Genomic DNA, 19282 nt, shown 5'->3' with positions numbered 1-19282 from the left:
AAATTGGTTTGACAGCTTTTCATTAAGATTTCATCAAGTTATGAATTTTCTAAGTTCTTTGGTTATTTAAAAGAATAACAGAATTGATTAAAAGGAAAACCACTTTGCACTGGGGTCCCTGGCGGTTTTTCTAAGTTTTCCTTCGCGGATCAGTCCTTAGGTTACTATTCACATGAGTCGCTGACATTACAGAAAACCCCTCGGGTTCTACAAAACCTAACCCGAGGTCCTTCTTCTACCTCAAACAGTAGCCGCGGCGAAGAAAAGGGCGGAGGGGCTTACCGGCGGCGAGACTGTTCCGGTGAAGTGGTCGAGGATGAAGGGGAGGTCGCGGGGATCACAACGGTGTGCGGAACGTCGACGGAGATGGCCGGAGTTGGTCGGTCCACGCGCGCAGGCGGGGATGCTCGTCGGCGGCGAGGAGACCGGCCTGGTCACGGCGAGGTAGTTCAATCAAATAGGTCAGAGAGGTCCACGGGATGCCAGAGAAGCTATGAGCGCAAGGAATTGGTCGGAGACTCACTGGATAGCTCGGTCTACGCGCGGCGGCGGAAGACCGAAGTCCGGTGAGGTCGATCTCGGGCCTCCGGTGAAGTCCGGTCGGGTCCGAGGGCTTGGCGAGCTTCACGGGCTACTGGCGGAGCTAGCCGAAGCACTGGCCTGCCCGGAGGATGGCTGGGGTGGGCTGGCCACGGTGGCCGAAGCTCTGGCGGCAATGGCGGGCGGAAATACGCTCGCCGGAGCTAAGGAACGGTGGCTGGCCGGTGAGGGTGAGTGCGGGGCGAAGTGGGGCGCGCCTGGGGAGGCTTTATAGGCACGGCGCGGTGCACGGGCGGTCGTGGACCGGCGAGTGCGCGCGGGCGTGCACTGGGAAGGCGCGGTGCGCGAACGGGCGTGAACCAGGGGTGTCAGCCGCGGTCGAACACGTGTTCCCGTTGCCTCTGCCCCTGTTCAAGCGCCGATTGGGAGCAAATCTTCGCGAATTTGGGCAAGATCACTGCAAGGGATTTGTTCACCAGACCAAGCTTTGTCTTTTGTGTATGGACGACGTGCGGTTTTAGGCTAGGGACAGGGAGTTGTAGCGTCACCAAGGTGCCAGTGTCAGAATGCCTGGTCCCGAGGTTGAGCTGCGCCAAAACCGTGTCAAACGAATTTGGTTTGAGTTCAAACTTTCCCAGAATGTGTTCAAGGTAATTTGGCACGACTTTGATATTTGGATCTTCTGGCTTTGAGTTTGGAAAAGCAGAGAACACATATGATCTTTGAGAAGAGGTCTGAAATTCAGAAATTCAGAAATCTGAATTTCCCTAAGGGTTCATTGATCAAGGGCTGTTTTGGGGATTTAATTGAGTTATTTTGGCTAAGCCTTCTTAATCTTTCTTGTTACTTAGTAAATATACTTTAACTTATATAGTTGGCTCAACTCAAAATTTTAAACTTTTCATTCTCTTTTTCACATTTCCTTGAATCTTGTTCATGGGGTTCACTTAGGGTTTTGAATTAGGGTTGCACATTCTTATCTTTCAAAAGTCTCAATTGTTTTGATCATGACACTTTAAGTATATATGCTTGGTGAATTCTTTCTCACTTAAATTGTTTTGATGCTCATGCTTACTTTGGTTCACATAAAATGATGGTTCTTGGTTTGGCTTTTTAAGAGAAACCCTAGGTGACACTGGGGTGTCACAGTTAGTGGCAATCATAGCATGACTAGTTTCCTCAGAATCACTGGCTGAAGAGTACTCACCATTGTCACGTATAAGCAAGGTACGCTTGTTTGGGCAGTCCCGAATCATATGCCCAAACCCTCTGCAACGATGGCACTGAATATCCCGTGTACGTCCTGTGGAAGAAGCGGCGCCTTTGGCAGGGGGCGCCACTGGCTTGGTCGTCCCTGTGCGCGATGTAGTGCTAGGCATAGAAGGTGCAGGGCTGGAAGGAGTTGAGCTGTGTGTTGGACCCCGGCCTGCAAGAGAGTTAGTATATGTCTTTGATCGTCGTCCCTGCACTTCACGTTCAGCTTTGCAAGCATATTCAAACAATGTGGTTATATCAAAATAATCCTTATAATCAAGTATATCCTGAATTTCCATGTTCAAACCACCACGAAAACGCGCCATAGCAGCGTCATCCGACTCAACTAAACCACAACGAAGCATACCCTTTTGTAACTCCTGGTAATATTCCTCAACAGACTGTGACCCTTGTTGAAAACGCTGCATTTTGTTAAGCAAATCACGAGCATAATAGGAAGGAACAAATCTGTGGCGCATGGCAGTTTTTAATTGGGTCCAAGTAATGACACTGTTAATGGGAAGTTTTTGTTTATACTCACGCCACCAAATTAAAGCAAAATCAGTAAATTCACTAATGGCAGCCTTCACTTGGCTATTAGCAGGAATATCATGGCATGAAAATTTCTGTTCTACCTCTAATTCCCAATCAAGATATGCAGCAGGATCATATTTACCATTAAAAGATGGAATTTTAAATTTAATCTTAGAAAATAAGTCATTAGGGGGATGACGAACCACACGACGTGCACGACCACGGCGATCTCCATCGTCCTGCTCAGTGTCACCGCCGTATTCTTGCTCCATCTTTGTGGTCAATGCATCAAGGCGTGCCAGGATGGTGTCGAGTGTGGTGCGAGTCGCCGTTTGAGCAAGGTCAAGTTGGTTGAAACGCTCGGTCGTCGAAGTGACCGTTGAATCAAGTCGTTCATGCATCGTTCTAATGTCAGCAGCAAGTCCATCAACTTGTCCCCTGACTTCCTGCAACTGGGCATCCACCATGTCATGTGCTCCTGACATAGTTAGCGCAAACACCAAAACACCAAAAGGAGAAAAACCAACGACAAAAACAGGGGTGTACTGCTCACAAGGCGCTCACACTAGTGCTGTTATCAAGTTATTATCCGTTCTTACCAAGCCACAGTGGTGAACTGCAATCAACAGGTGGAACCGGTGAAAGATTGGATGAGCGATTGCGTGGAGAAACAGAAACCGGCTCGTCGTAGAAATATGTGGAGTTCTGGGTAGGCTGCACTCAAGTCAAGGATTAGCACGATCAAACAATAATGCAAAGTTGAATTATAGTGCAAAACACGAAACTATATTGCTGGCCACAAGTGCAAAGGACGGATGGAACTAGCAGAATGGCAGTACCGCAAATATTGTACTAGCGAGACCAAAAAGGTACTAATAGGAATCACAGGTGATTTTGTTTTTTTTTGTATGATTTTTTTGATATTTTTCTCAGCACAAGGAGCAACAAACTAGGAGCTACACGAAATTTCACCTCAAACAGAGTTCAGATGTGGTCTACAGAAAATCAGGAAGTAGTGCGAGAACTTTGACGGATTTTTTTCTTTATTTTCCTGAATTTTTTTGACAATTTTGTCGAAGCCATGGTCGGTTTGACGGCCTCAGAATGGTTCCAACAAGCTCCTGTAAAAATTTCAGATTTTTTGAACAACCGAGCGAAAAGTTATGCCCGGTTTAAGGAAGGTATGTTTAAAATGACCGAGATGAGACAACCGCTTTGTATCCTTTCTCCTTCGTTTTTTTTGTTTCTGTTTTTTTTTGACGTAACCGAAGGAGAAAAACAAGGAAGCGGTGTTGACTCGGTTTGATGTAACCGAAGGAGAGAAACAAGGAAGATGGTTGCGGCGCGCTAGGGTTTGATGTAACCGAAGGAGAAAAATAAGGAAGATGGTTGCGGCGCGTTAGGGTTTGATGTAACCGAAGGAGAAAAACAAGGAAGAAAGAAGGATTGTGAGAAAAAAAAACACAATGCGACCAGCAACAAATGACGCGAAAGCACACAAATTCAACAATGCAGATTATTGAAAGAAGGTGCGAGGCTCAAAAGGGTGCTGGTATAAGGTCTAACCTGAATTTTTATGTGGTTTTGTGGACTGTAGGAAAAAAAAAACGCTCGATAAACTCACCGATCAACCTGGAAAATCTGATACCAATTGATGTAGCTGAGGTGCCCGATCTTTCGGCGAGTAGAGATAATTCCGATTTGGCGGAAGATGACCCTTGCGATCCGACTACGACGAGCAAGCCCGAGGCGCCAATGCAATCGCTGAACCAACTCCCTGTGGTTACCGACCTTGCTGATGCGAGATCGGCCTGATCACGAAGATCGTTTCCTGTGCGCAATCGAAGAACGAACAAGAAAAAGATGCGAGCAATCTAATCTATTACTCGAGGGTGGAGTTCTGAATACACGAAGACAGCGCAGATTTGCGCGTGTTCGAGAGTAGCTAAGGCTAACGTAAAACAAAACTCCACAACAAAGGAGGCGCAGCTCCTGGTTAAATAGAGAGGGGCGCAGCCCCTAGGGGCGGCCAACCCTAGGTCGTCCACTATGGGCCACAGTTGGGCTGGTCGTCTATTCTTCTGGGCCCTCATTCTTCAGTAGCATGACGAAGTTAAGATCTCTGGCACGGGCCCGAGTGATTGGCCCAGCTAATGAAGGAAGTGGCGCTTGATGTGGAGGTGCTGCTGGTGTAGTCGTACTCATAGTGATGTCCTCATCACCTCCACACTCCACTACTCTGCGACGGGTGTCCTAGTATCTAGAACCGTGGTCCAGGGGGTCCGGACACACAATTTGGCTTCCCAGACTAAATCCTGCAGGTCCCGTGCCTGTATCAAAGGATGGCTAGTATCAGGCGATGGGTCCTATGGGTGTGCTACTAACGCTCCCTAGCTGAAGTTGTGTTTAGGTCCAGGTCCCAGTCGAGGCTGCCTCCTAGGGCCTGTTGCCAACTCTTTTTAGGTATGCTGGTATCCAGCCTCGACACGTCGAGCCTACATCCCAGGGGGGCCAGGTACCAGGGAAGAGTCGGCAACGCCACACACAACAGGGGCAAATAGTACGCAGATAAGTGCTAATAGTGCTCGGTAAGTAGTACTCAAAAGTACCTTACAAAAACAAAGTTATTACATTCTCCTTCAAGCGAGACCCTAGCATTATGTCTATAGGTATGACCTACTCGACATCAGTAGGGTCGCGCTGGAAGCGCGCGACCGCCATCTCCACGACATCTTGTACGACCTCCTGGGTGGCGTCTTCAGCAGCGGGCCAGCGGTCACCGTTGGAGGCGGCACCGAAGCCATCAAAGCCAAAGAGATGGAGCCACAGCTCGGCTCGCTTCCCACCCGACAGAGTTGGAGCTAGACGAGTTCATGGCGGTGCACCATGAGACACTGGTGAAGCTCACACGAAAGATGGAGCTGCAGCTCAACTCGCTCTCCACCTCCGCAAGGCTGATGAACATCCTTGAAGCCGAATGCTGGAGGAAGAAGCGTCGCCCCCACGGATATCTTGCAGAGATAGGCGATGATGGCTACCTGAAGGATGAAGCAGGGCGTGAAGTGCCGAGGTTGGAGGTCGAGCTCCTCCAGCAGCAGCACGAAGAAAGACGAGATCGGCAGCGCCAACCCGCTGGGGAGGAAGAGCACGTACTCTCCGGCGGCGAGATCGCCGTGAGGAAAGGCGCCGACACGGATCCTTCCAGCGAACGCTAGCACACCCCATCCGGGCAGGTTGCGCACCAAGTAGAGTGCCACCTCGGGCTAGAGGCGCTCGGGAGGGTCTAGCAAGGCCATGGCGGCTACGACGGCAGAAGAGCGCGGAGAACTCAAGGGCGAAAGGGCGCTGCGAGTGATGAGAATGGCTACCGCGCTCGGGGGAATCTGCTTTTTAAAGAAAGATTCCCCCACTGATGCCCCGAAGCACCACGGAAGATCTCGCCCGATGCGCGCCAAGGTGACCCAGCCCCTGGCATGGCGGCCCGGGCCCATGAGTCATACTCCTTGGGCGTCGGTCTCCGTGTGCGAAGAGGGCAAACCGCCACGTGAGGAGCGAACCGCCGTGCCTCTTCATCTCTGTCGAAAGCAACGGACCAACCTCTGACACGGGGGGCCGGGCCCACGAGTCATTCTCCTTGGGTGTCGGCCTCCGTGTGCGAAGAAGGCGAACCGCCACGCGAGGAGCGAACCGCCACGCCTCTTCATCCCCGCCGAAAACCAACAGCACAGTCTCTGACACGGGGGCCCGGGCCCACGAGTCATCCTCCTTGGGCGCCGGCCCCTGGGTGCAGAGAAGTCGAATCGCTGCTCGCGCCCATACTGCGCCCCCTCAGGGCCGCCGCAAAGGACAAAAAAGGTGAACTTTCAAAACCAATGCAGTGGCATCGAGGCACCCCGCGCGTGGCTCAGCAAAACCATCAAGTGCGGAGACCACGGGTCAGTCAGCCGCGGGGATAGGCGTGACAGTTGGCGTGACCAGAGGCGAGCTGGCAGTTATTGTGTCAGCAAGCGCACAGAAGCAGCGTGCCAATCGCCAATCAAGCTTTGGCCCCACCTGCAGGCTCGTTTCCTCCCCTAAGGCGGGCCCGGGGGCCACTGTCGGTACCCTGAATCAGGGGTACCCCTTACTACAGTGTGAAAGCGCGGAGTCCATGCGGCTGCCTCTAGCCATGTGGCAAACAGCGGCTGACCCCGCCACATGGGCGGCACTGGGGCCGCCACGTGGCCGGAGGAGACAATATACTCCATGGTGTCAACAGTGGGTCCGGCCCCCCACGGGAAAGTGTCGGACCCCTGGATACACAGCCCGAACCTCCGGGCAGGATCCAGGACCTCCGCGAGTATAAACTGGACCCCCGAGACGGGAACCGGACCTCCCTGTGTGGGGCCCAAGTCGCTCACAACAAGCTCCCGGGATTCTAGGAGGAGTACCCGGACCTTAATCAAGGCCAGGCGGGGGTCCGGAGCCGACACGTTTCCGAACCATATTGCGTACGTCTCTGCTCCCCGCTCAGGCGGAGACCCGATGCTGCCACGTGGCCAGCTGCCTGTGACGTAAGCCAACGGGCGGAGCCGGACGTAAGGCCTCTGGGCCGCGCGCATTTATTGCGGGTGAGGCGTGTCGCCTGTCAAACTGGCAGGTGATGTGCCGCCTCAACATTAAATGCACCCTGTCTACTCCACTGACAAGCGATGTGCCGCCTCAGCATTAAATGTGCCCTGTCCACTCTGCTGGCAGGCGACGACCAGACCGTCCCGCAGGCGGCGTGCCTGTCAATTTCGTTGGCAGGCAGTACGCCCGTATTGCGAGGTGCACTGTGCTCATCATCACTCGTACGTTGCTAGGGAAACTTCCGCTGCACGCCAATGCTACGTAGACCGCAGATATCAGGGCACAAGAAGATTGCACTGGCGACCAGCATTAGTTGCTTCAAGTGTTACATCTGTTATGTCCCTGGGCCCGCATGTCGGGGCTCAGCACCCTTGTACATGCCCCCCTTTAGCTATAAAAGGGGAGGCACGCAACGTTACAAGACTCAGACACACTTAGATCCATCTCAGGCTCACAAGTTCATACAAGCTCCCGAGCTCAATACATCACACAGTGGAGTAGGGTATTATGCTCCGGCGGCCCGAACCACTCTAAACTGTTGTGTGTTCTTATGATTCGTTCATCGCTTAGCAGACAAGCAAAACGCTTAGGTCCCTCCTCATCTTAGGATTTAGGGCGGGTGCATTCCGCCACCCGGCCGAAGATTTCCTCTTCGACATATACTATTGTACTCCCTCCGCTCTAAACTAGAAGTCGTTTTAGCTCTAAATTTTTATGTCTCCATTTGTATGGGTGATAAGGGATATAGACAAATATACTAAAACGGTAAAAAAGGATTTTAATTTTGGAGGGAGAGAGCGAGTACGATGCGGAGAGTGTGTGTTTTTCAAGCAAAAGCACCGATGGAGTAAAAGCGCAAAAAGAGGAGGGTAGCATTAACTCCTGAAGTAACCGTCAGCTTAATAAGCCTAACTGTAACTGATGACGTTGCTCTTGCCAGTTCCATTTGCATAATATGTGCTGGACGCCCTGGATTTGCCTTTCTCCCGTCCACCTCCACGCGTCTACAGTTCTCCCGTCTGACCTCGCACTTGCAGCGCACGGAAAGAAAACAGACACGAAATATCTGTCGCTTTCTACGAACAAGATTAGCGACAAGATTGACCCCCTGAATAACCCCCATCGCGAAGGAGTACACCAAGAAAGGCAATTCAGCACTGACCGACGACGCCACTATATGAGCTGAGAGCTGAGAGAAAGAAAGCAGCTGGGGTGGAGCTGTAACAGTTCGCCACGGCTAGGCTCCTCTCCCCTCTCAGCTCTCAGCTGCCCCTCCTGCATGCCGATCGCCTCCAAGCTCGTCTACTTCCAGCGCCGCCCCGCGCCGGCGCCGCCTGACGACCCGGGTCCCGAGCCTCCCGACCCCCGCCGCCCCCGCCGCCGCCGCCGCAGCGGCTCCCTCTCCTCCTCTCACCAGAAGCCGGTGAGTACTGACCGAGTACCCAACAACACGCTGCCGTTCCGTTCCCTCTCACCTCCTGCCGTTTTGTTTGCTTACATAAATAAATAAGTAAATTAAAGCCGCGGCCTTTTGCGTTTTCCCCGAGTGAAGAAACCGGAGGGTTTTCTTCTTGATTCCAAAACTCCGGTCTTCCAGCAGACTGCAGATCGTATCCGTAACGGAGAAAAAAGGTTGGTGTTTTCTTGGTGGAGCAGAGCTGCCGATGGATGCAGATGTCTAGTGTACTGTACTGTACACCCTTATGGTTGAGGAGTCCATCAGTAATTCGGTTTCGATGAAGGCCTAGGCCTAGCCTCCTCGTTCTTCAGGAGCATCGAGGAGTCCACCAGCGTCCTGGAATATTCGGCACCGCTTGAATGAGAAGTTAGCTCATAGTCCATCTCGAACTAGGCAGAGTATTATTGTAGCGAACCTAGCAGGCAAAAAAAAAAAACAGAGGATATCCTAAGTTAGAAAGCATGGATGAATCCCTGGCATGGATGATTGCAGCCTCTCAAAATATTAGTCAAAAGAAAAGAGAGTGTAAAAACGATGTGGGCTTGTACAATTGGTATAAACTTGAATGGGCAAATTTGTGTTATCATGTGTGTGTGTTGATGTGTTCCCTTCAATTCATCTACATTTGCGAACAAAGCTTGGCAGTAGTTTAGCTACTGAATCTAGCTGCACAGGAGCATGATGTTCCAGGGCACCAAAGGGATCACGCTGCTGCAGCCAAGCCTCCGGGGCCAGTCGGAAAGGCAGCAGGGCTTCTTCACACGGCCTCCAGCGCAGGGCTTCACCACCGCAGCACGTCGGGGTCGGACCACGGCCGGCTTCCCGACGCCGTGCAGCAGGCCAGGGAACGGCTCCTTCAGAGGCTCGGCAGCGTGGACCTGGTCCTGGCGGCGGGACGAAGGTCCTCGTGCGTTAACCAAACTCTTATTAGCTGCACGTAATTAAATCTGGCAACACGCTCATCAATCTACATCTACGCTTGCTGTGTGTGCTCTCGTCCGTTGCTTGCAGGCACAAGACATGGCCGCTGCAGACACTCTGGGCTGGAGCTGGAGGACTCGCTCGCCCCGTCGTTGACGCCTCTTCGGGCGGCGGTCAAACCAGCTGCTTCCAGTTCCAGTTCCAGCCCGGTGAACGTGAACCCATCCCTGTGTTCCCCAAACCGGCGGCCTCCGCGGTACAGGAAGCAGAAGACGGGCGAGCCGCGCCCGCGGACGCAGCTTCTGACTGCTCCATATGCCTGGAGAGGTGCGGCGCCGGCGGCGGGCTCACGCAGCTGCGCTGCGGGCACGTCTTCCACTCCGCCTGCCTGCAGCGCTGGCTGCGGTCCCGCGCCGACTGCCCCTACTGCCGGGCCACCGTGCGAGCTCGCTCCTAACAGCAGGAAGGAAGGAAGGATGGATGAATGAATGGAAAGTGTGGAACTGGATGACGATGGTTTTATTAACCGTGTGTCGCTGCTCACCTCTTGTTGTAACCACTCCACTAGTATGGGTTTTTTTTCTTTTCTTCTTCCTTTGCCCGTTGAGGTAGACTGGTAGTACTGAGCTTTGCGGCTTCAGCGATTCAGTGTGATATATGTGTGTATGTTGTGTCTAATCTAATGTACGCAGGAAAATTAGATCTGTATCGTTAAAAAGATCTCAACTTTAGAAGAAGATAGATAACACTGAAAGAGTCAGCTTTCTGTGAACTAGATATTTAATTTTGCAAACAGAAGTTGAGTGTTAGGGGGTGTTTGGTTACACCCCGCTAAAATTTAGCCCCTGTCCCATCGAATGTTTGAACCTCCGTTCCGGTTATTAAATGTAGTCGGATTATAAAACTAATTTGTCAGCCGAAAATTAAAAGACGAGACGAATCTAGTCCATTTGGTTGGGTCTATATTTCATACTCCTATTTAAAAGTCAAACGTTTGATGTGACCCGGGCTAAACTTTAGCAGGAGCAACCAAACACCCCCTTAGTAGCATCCAAAATTAAAATCACTCTGTTGCATAATTCTACCATTACTGATTCCTGTTGAGTTTATCCTGCAGTTCTTTGGTGGTGACCCCGATCCCCGGCCCATTTTTGCAGACGACTCTCCTCCACTATGTTGGACACCAAAATGAGCGGACGGTTGGGCCTGGACGGTCCGCGTGTCTCGAGATTAGATTAACTCGGATGTTATCCTTATCTCGTACGTGGTTATCCATCTAATCACGTGGGAGTTTGTTGGCTATCTCTTAGGAAAAGGTCCAGACCTACTCCCCTATAAATATAAAGGGGTACGGCCGATTGAGAACCCCGAACATATTCCAATCGAACCAATTACCTTATTTACTTTTCCTGCCCTAGGAGTAGATGTAGCATAGTTCTAGTTGTAGTCTTCCACATATCCACCTCCATCCCTATTCGACTCTACGTCGTCTAGATCCGTCTTGGGTGGCCTGCCGATCCCAAGACAACCCTAGAATCTCACCCCTCCCGGGGGGCAAGATCTAGTTGTCCATCCAAGACCTCTTTCTCGAATTGATCTCTTAATTTCTAGGCGGCTCCACGTCGTCTGGGGACGCCCCGGGTGACCTATCGACCCAGAGCACCTTAAAATCTTTTCCCCCCAGGGGACGAGATCTAGATTTCAGCAAGGAGGAGGAAGACGACCCTGTCGGCAGGTCGCGGACCGTCCGGCCCTAGGGTGCGGACTGTCCGGCCGTCAAGCAGGAAACCCTAGCCTCGCGCCAGGTCGCGGACCGTCTGGCCCTATGACGTGGACCGTCCGCGCCTGACCAGAGAGCACCGCCGCCGGTTCGTATTGAGTGATTGGCGCCCCCAAAACGGCACCAACATACTTTTTGGCGACTCCGCTGGGGAAGAGGTTGAAGATCTACAAAATCAGGCTTATATGGCCGATTCTAAAGATCTCAACAGGGCTTCTCCAAACAGCAGCACAAGGCTGACTAGTTTATCGGCCGCTGAGCATAAAAGATTAAAAGGTGATATGAAGAAAATAGACGAGGAGGTCCAACGACAAAAAGATCAGGTGCTCAAGGTGGCGGATAAAGGGTTCCTCTCGCACTTCAGGGTGGATTGCCACCAGAAGACCGTCCAAGAGAGGGAAATAGACGCCGATTACATGTCATCCGTGCTGCAACAACTCCCCACAATAGGTGATGCCAGGTCAGTCGATGATATTCCATCTATTAAAATTTCTTTTGATAATCGGATTAAAAGTATCACAGAGGATATAGAAAGGATGGCGCATGCATTAGGAAAAACTCACATGCCTAGTTTTTTATCACATAAATTAGGCGCCAAAACAATTGCGCCAAACACATCGGCAACAAATGGGTTTCCCCAGCCATATTCTGGTATGCCGATGGACTCATATCCAGGACGACCGTCACCACCATCTTCGCTAAATGGTGAGTCAACTCTGAGCGCGTCCGGACCGTCCGCACACAATAGCGGACCGTCCGGCCCTCCGTCAGACCGTCCGGCACCTTACGCCGGACAGTCCGGGGTTACACAGAGCCCACCACAAGGGTCACAGGTGTTGCCTGACGTGACCGGACAGTCCGAGGATAGTACCGGACCGTCCGATCCACCCGCAGACTGTCCGACTGTGCAGGTCGGACCGTCCGGAGCACCAGAAGTCACCTGTGATCTGCCTAGTGAGGAAGGCCGACATAAATATAACTGGCCACCCAAACCCCAAGAACCAAAAAAGTCACATGTCCCTGAGCTTGTTTGGCCCACTAAGGCCAAACCTTCTGTTCGCTCTCACCTGCACTCGACACAAAAGGAAAAAGTTAAGTTCACATTTAATATTACTAAATGTGATAAAATATTTGATGAGTTGCTTAAACATGGTAATATTAAATTGTCACATGTAATTCCTCCGGTTGAACAATTAAAAGGGCGCGTTTATTGCAAATGGCATGACTCCTTTCTCCATAACACCAATGATTGTGCCGTCTTCCGTCGGCAAATACAATCGGCTATAAACGAAGGCCAGTTGAGGTTTCAAAAAGAGGTGAAAATTGACAGACCACCTGTTCCTGTCACCACTTTAGAGCCTACGAGCAAAAAAGCCATAATTCGGCCTTGTGCGGCCGATAAAAGTAAAAATAAAAATATCATCATTGGTAATTCTCGCACACCAAATATGTCACGCAGAATGGTTACTATGAAGTCTCCGGACAAAAGAAAGACCGGAGGCACCGGGGGGCAAGCACGATCGGACACCCGATCACGGTCACCTGTCCTGCGTACGCCGAACGATCCGGGTACTAAGGCCGAACAGTCCGAGACAGGCACGGACAGTCCGACTATGATGGTCGGACGGTCCGCAGATGGTCAGAAGCAGCAACCTCAGACCATCAGACCACAACGTTCCAACACAAGTGTTAGGAAACAAAACACTACTAAGACGTCCGGACGACTCAGTAGAGTCGGCCCTACTTTTGGTCAGTTGCTTGCCAAATATATGAAGAAGGCCGTTCCACACAACCGGCCAATAAAACAAACGAAGTCAAAAGGGCGACCTGTGCGAAAGCAAAAGCCGACTAAATGAACCCAAAGGGTAGCACAACCAAGATCGCCTTGTCATCCTCCTCCGGGGATAGCATGGTGCGTCCCGTTCTATCCATCGCCGATGTGTTGTCCTGCTCATGTGTGGGGTGGTACGACGATGAATTCGTATTACTGGCCCAATCCGTTTGCTTATTTGGGCTGGGGGGTACCACAAGTTTTTGCCTATTGACAGGTTGATAAGGTAGACATGGCCGAAGAGGATGCGATCCGAAATGACCTCCGTGCATTAAAGTTCCATCAAGTATTTATATTATCTGATCGCAAGAGCCGATGACTTGCATCGAGCTGAGTCAATTCGGGGTTGTCTTGGGATCGGCAGGCCACCCAAGACGGATCTAGACGACGTAGAGTCGAATAGGGATGGAGGTGAATATGTGGAAGACTACAACTAGAACTATGCTACATCTACTCCTAGGGCAGGAAAAGTAAATAAGGTAATTGGTTCGATTAGAATGTGTTCGGGGGTTCTCAATCGGCCGTACCCCTTTATATTTATAGGAGAGGAGGTCTGAACCTTTTCCTAAGAGATAGCCAACAAACTCCCACGTGATCAGATAGATAACCACGTACGAGATAAGGATAAACATCCAAGTTAATCTAATCTCGGGACACGCGGACCGTCCGGGCCCAAGGATCGGACCGTCCGGACCCTAGGGTCGGACCGTCCGCTCATTTTGGTGTCCAACACACTGCAAGTTGCTTGTGTAGCGCAATGTGTGTGTATGTGTGTTCCGTTCAACGGCAGTGAGAAGCCTCGTCGGCGTCCTGCTGCAAGCTGACGCAGAACCTGGGTCTGGAGATTGGAGGAGATGCGGAAACGGTTTCAGGAACACAGCATCGGTGCCCGAGATGAGTATCGGTGAGCGAAGCACGGCCGTGGTGGTTCACCTGTGCTTGTCTTCTGCTGCTGCTACTACTAGCGCGAGGCGTGAATCGCGTGATGAGTGACCTCACCCGCTAGGCCGCCACAGCTGGAGTGGAGGTGGAGCTGCCGAGGCGTGAGCGGGACGCGGGAGGGAGAAGCAAGTGACGCGTGCATGGAGATTGGAGAGCTCTCCTTTTTGGAGTGGCCCGCCCAGCCGTTGCGCTTCGCTCCTTCGCCTTCGCCGCCGCGTAGGCCAGGCGCCGATGGATGGAAGGCCGCGCGGCACGGCAGGGCGACCGCGAGCGGCAGAGTCGTATGGGCCAACCACTACACTCGACACCGAACTGAATCGGGCCCAGTTGTTGCCGGAGGAGTCCGAGAAACGAAGGACCCGTTAGACATGGGGAGGCCCAAGCCTCGAGGCTAAAGATCGGCCCCCCCACATTGCTCCTTCCATTCGTGTTGTGGTTTTTCATGTGTGTGTACAAGATCGAGGTGTGCAGGCTAAGATGCAACTCGACGTACAAGAGAGGTGGTTGTGTGTGTTTGCGTTCATGTGAAAAGGTCAAGAGAAGGGGGTAATAGCAAGAGTTTTTGGAAAAGATGGAGTAATCACAATAATATATGCCTATTATCCCACACATTATACACCTCCATCAACTATAAGCGCACATGTAGTCCACCTATTTCAGATGAGTCAACTAATAGTCAAATCTCATAGGAACTAAAATTAGTACAACATAGCATTTAATATGCACCTACGATTTATTTTTTATTCAATTAAATAAAAAGGTAGGGAAAGTCCATGTTAAATCTAACAAACCCACCAAATTCTAGGACATATTTGAAATGCTCTCGTTTGATATGCCAGTGTTTTCATAGTGCTTGGTAAGTTCAGTATCCACCTAGAGTATAGGTTACCACTTCTTCAAACACATAACAATGGTCAATACCTTGAATTGAGAGTTTTGTGCGGAACAAGTTTTGCCTTTGCTCTTTACTGCTACTAGGATGTGAAAGCATCATCTCTGGTTGGAGCCAATCTGCTCTTTGCCCAAAGGTGGCAGGGTTCTTTAGCACTCCATTGAATGCCACCATCTCGAAACCCCCGTCTTCCAACAGCCATAGAGGCCCTGAAATGTACCATGTAACATGGGAGCCTGCTAGACATTTAAAGGGTCCCGGTCTCCCAATAGCCAAAGGGGGTTCCAAACGTCCTAAGATACATGTGTTATGTTTGGGACAACTTTTTCTGAACGACTTTTATGAGAATTTGGATTCTTGCTAATCTAGTTGTCATGAGAATATGGATATCGCAGGCTTGCGTGTGGAGAAAGATAAAGGGGTCTGCAAAGTGTACAGTTTAGAAAATACTGGACTCCTCCCGCCGCGAGAACTCGACAGATTTCGCATTCACGTTGATTTAGACGATTTTATAGAAACAATTTGTTGGCGTCGACCCAGGCGCCACTTACTGCGATGAGAACCGGTGGTGGTGCTCTCTGCTGAGGCGCGGACGGTCCGCGGCCAGGTGCCGGACGGTCCGTGACCTAGTGCAGGGGCAAGGGTCCTGCCTGACGAGCCGGACGGTCCGTGCCTGGTGGCCGGACGATCCACGTGTGCGCAACGACGACGGAGTTCGTCGGCAGCGCCTGATCTCGCTCCCGGGAGGGCCCCCGTCGGGGAGGAGAGATCCTAGGCTTTATCTTGGGATTGACAGACCACCCAAGATGGCCCTAATCGACTTAGAGTCGAAGAGAGGTGAAGATTTGAGGTAGAGAAAGGCTAAACAAGGGCTAAACTAGAACTACTCGTAATGCATCAGGTAAAAACGAGATGTAATTGATTATTGATTTGATTGTTGATCTCCAATCGGTCATAGTCCTCCATATATATATATAGGGGAGGTCTAGACCCGTTACAATCCATCTCTCGAGATAATTCCGCGGTTTTAGCTAACAAATCCACCCAAGAAACTCGGAACCCTAACTGATTCTGCTCGCGTGCGGACTGTCCGTGCCATCAGTGCGGACTGTCCAGACCACAGACCATCCGACCTCGAGGCTGGACCGTCCGGCCGGCCATTTTGGTGCCCAACATATGCCCCTGCCCTTTGGTGGAGCTGAGCGAACCAAAAGCAACTAACTCGATGTGATCGACCACTTCCCAAACTTCCAGTCTTTGCTCCTTAGAGGCAAGACGGTCTTCCATACCATGTCCCCTACCTGGAATGATTTAGCCTTGACCTTCTTTTTGTAAGCTTTGACGACCATGATCTTGTCCTTTCCTATTTCTTCTAAGGTTGTCACTGTCTTGTCGGACACTTCATCAATATTGTTCATCATTGAATTATAATAATCACCGACAGTTAGATCATTTAGCTTGGTGAACCTGATAGAATTTAAACTTATCTCTACAGGCAACACTGCTTCCTGCCCATAGACAAGCTCAAACGGAGATACTTTAGTAGCATGGTGTTTAGATGTTCTATGAGCCCATAAAGCTTCGGACAAAATCTTATGCCAATGCTTAGGATGATCAGATATCTTCTTTTTTATAAGGCTAATGAATGTTCTATTACTAGACTCGGTCTGTCCATTTGTCTGAACATAATATGGAGATGAATTGAGCAATTTAATTCTATATAATTCAGCAAACTCACGTACCTCCTTAGACATAAAAGAAGCCCCCTAGTCTGTAGTCAAAATCTGGGGAATGTCGAATCTATGAATAATATGTTTGGTTATGAACTCAATTACCTCCCTATGTGTCATGTTCTTCAGAGCAATGGCTTCAGTCAATTTGGTAAAGTAGTCAGTGGCAACTAGCACGAATCGATGCCCTTTTGATGGTGAAGGATGAATCTCCCCAATAAAGTCCAATCCCCATCCTCTGAAAGGCCAAGGTTTAATGATAGGATGTAATTCGACTGTGGGGACCAACTGTAAGTCGCTGAATTTCTAACATACTTGGCAACCTTTGTAGTACTTGAAACAATCAACTATCATGTTAGGCCAATAGAAGCCAGATCTTCGCAATGATAGGTACCACAAATCCCCTCATGTACTTCGGTCATGGCTAATTGTAGGGAACTTGTTCTCAAATGCTATGAATTAAGAACAAGGCAACATAAAATGTTAAATATCAATGTCCTTCGTCCGCTGAAGCATTATCTCCACAAGGATTTAATGGACTTCGGACGAAGGTCACAGACATAATATTACGAAGGTTTCACCTTCGTAATTAAACTTGAAAAGATAATACAAAGTAAAATAAAACATGAAACATTACAGATAAATATATTGAAAATAAATGACATCATCCACATATCTTATTATATGAATTTAAGATATTTGAATACAACGTTTAGGTACATTTATACCTTTGCCTTGACAAACAATAATTCCCGAGTGATGCGTTAGCAATTACAAGAATGTGTGAACAGTAAAGGAATATTGTTCACTATTTATAGGCACAGGACACAGCCTGTGAGGAATTACAATCATGCCCTTCATAAAAGTTTACAACAATGACTCAGACCCTTATGGACTAAAAGGTCATTCTATCTTTAAGTCGGTTCGACCCTTCATCTTCGGATATGCTGTAATACCAAAGCTTCATGAATGGTGCCTTCGGCGTCACGTACGAGCAGCTTCAGCCGAAGCTGTTTCTTTCTGCAGGACCTTCGGCGACAAAGCATGGTCCCAACAGTTGCCCCTTCGCGGTGCTAGATCGTTTTTCGTAACGAGCTTGATCCGTGAAAAAAGTCTCTTAGGCTTCAGGAAGCCGAAGGTCCGAAAACACCTTCCCTGAGCTCGTTGTCGAGAAACGATACAGTTTTCGAGCGCGTAGCGGTCCCACCATGCAGGTTCACTATTTTGGTTTTTGCGGCCCACCATGCAGTGGGTGCGAGCAACTGTTTGCCTGGTGTAAAAATCCTGACGATTCACCTTCTTACCTGCAGCACTATATAAACAGACAGGTAGGTGTGAAGTTACCACAGCATTCATTGCTATTGCACTGTTTTGCTGCCAAAAATTTTAACCATAGCCGAAGCTTGACTTTCGCATTCAAACGAAGCTCCAGTTTGGTGCCTGCTTCGTCAGAAGAAGAGCTTCAGAAGAAAGGTTATTAATTTTCAAGAAATTTTCAAGAAATTCAAAATCAAATGGCCAGAGTGCGTTCTACTGCTAGAGTTGAGCGCGAAGGAGACGAAGCCGAAGCTGTGGAAACTGTTCCTATCTCGGAAGCAATGAAGCGATCTGGATTGGTGACATCGGAAGACAACCCTGCTGCTGAAGCAGAACAAGCAGATATTGAAGAGACTGATTCTGAAGGTGATCACAGTATCGCAGTACCGAGCAAGCCTAGCCACCTGGACTTCGGAAAGTCAACCATCTCCAAGGCTGATTTTCCGAAGATGGTAAAGTCGGGCTACTTTAGCAAAGATGAGAAAAAGCTGATTCGCTTCGGTGGAGAAGAAACTACCTCGAAGCCACAGAAAGATGAAGTAGTGATTTTCAAGAGTTTCCTCAAAGCTGGCTTGAGATTTCCTTTGAATAGGATGATTGCCGATGTGCTAAAGAAGTTTGGGATCTATCTTCATCAACTAACTCCTAATGCTATTGTTAGGCTTAGTGTTTATATTTGGGCTCTCCGAAGCCAGGGGGTGGAGCCATTTGCCGAAGGTTTCTGCCGGGTACACGAGCTACATTACCAAACTAAGGCCAGAAAGGATGGGTTACATGAAAATTTTGGTTATTACAATTTTGCCTATCGGAAGACTACAAAATTTCCTGTAATCAGCTACCGAAGCAAGTGGCCGACAGGCTGGAAATCGGAATGGTTCTACGTCAAAGTTGACGATGACAAGGAGAAGCTTGTACAGAGTCCGCTTGAACTGATCTTCAGAGAGACCAGACCCTGATGCAGTATGACACCAGAAGGTCCAACCCAAACCGCGTTAGATGAATTCAGGATTATTGCAGAGCACATTGGCACTAGAGATTTAGTGCAGGAATTTCTGGCTTTCAAAATATTTCCAACTATGAAAGAATAGGCTATGCCGAAGCTTGAAAGAGAGAAGAAAGAGGGGGAGCTTGTCCGACTACCCTACCACTATAAGTTCAAGAAATATTTTAAGGCACCCTGCCAAGAATGGCTCGAAACAATCGAAATAATGAGTACTGAAATTCTTGGAAATTACTCTAAAAAAGAGGATCAGTTGATGACAGCAGCCTTCGGCACCCGGCCGAAGCGAAGGCTAAACAGAGTGCTTGATGCTATAGGCTTTGAATATCCTGATTATGGGCGATTGGGCGGAGATGCCGGAGGCCCAAAGAGAAAAAGAATTGCCAGCGCCGTTGACGAAGAAAGCACCAAATTGGCCAAAAAGAAAAAGGAAATTTCTGAAAAGCCGAGCCCTGAGCCGAAGGTAGCTAC

The 19282-nt window shown here is 49.8% G+C and overlaps 1 protein-coding gene across 1 annotated transcript; it reads left to right on the top strand.

Annotated features, from left to right (window-relative positions):
• The first annotated feature begins 8144 nt into the window (after positions 1 to 8144).
• On the top strand, positions 8145 to 10032 carry LOC100192938 (putative RING zinc finger domain superfamily protein). The gene is made up of 3 exons (NM_001138119.2): positions 8145 to 8362; positions 9073 to 9299; positions 9410 to 10032. The coding sequence occupies exons 1-3, from the start codon at positions 8219 to 8221 to the stop codon at positions 9774 to 9776; spliced, it is 738 nt and encodes a 245-aa protein (NP_001131591.1). The 5' UTR covers positions 8145 to 8218; the 3' UTR covers positions 9777 to 10032.
• Positions 10033 to 19282: the final 9250 nt, after the last annotated feature.

The sequence above is a fragment of the Zea mays genome, chromosome 1, assembly GCF_902167145.1.
Source record: "Zea mays cultivar B73 chromosome 1, Zm-B73-REFERENCE-NAM-5.0, whole genome shotgun sequence".
Taxonomy (NCBI): Eukaryota; Viridiplantae; Streptophyta; class Magnoliopsida; order Poales; family Poaceae; genus Zea; species Zea mays.
The sequence above is the reverse complement of the archived record's forward strand: the minus strand, read 5'-3'. Positions and strand labels throughout refer to the sequence as shown.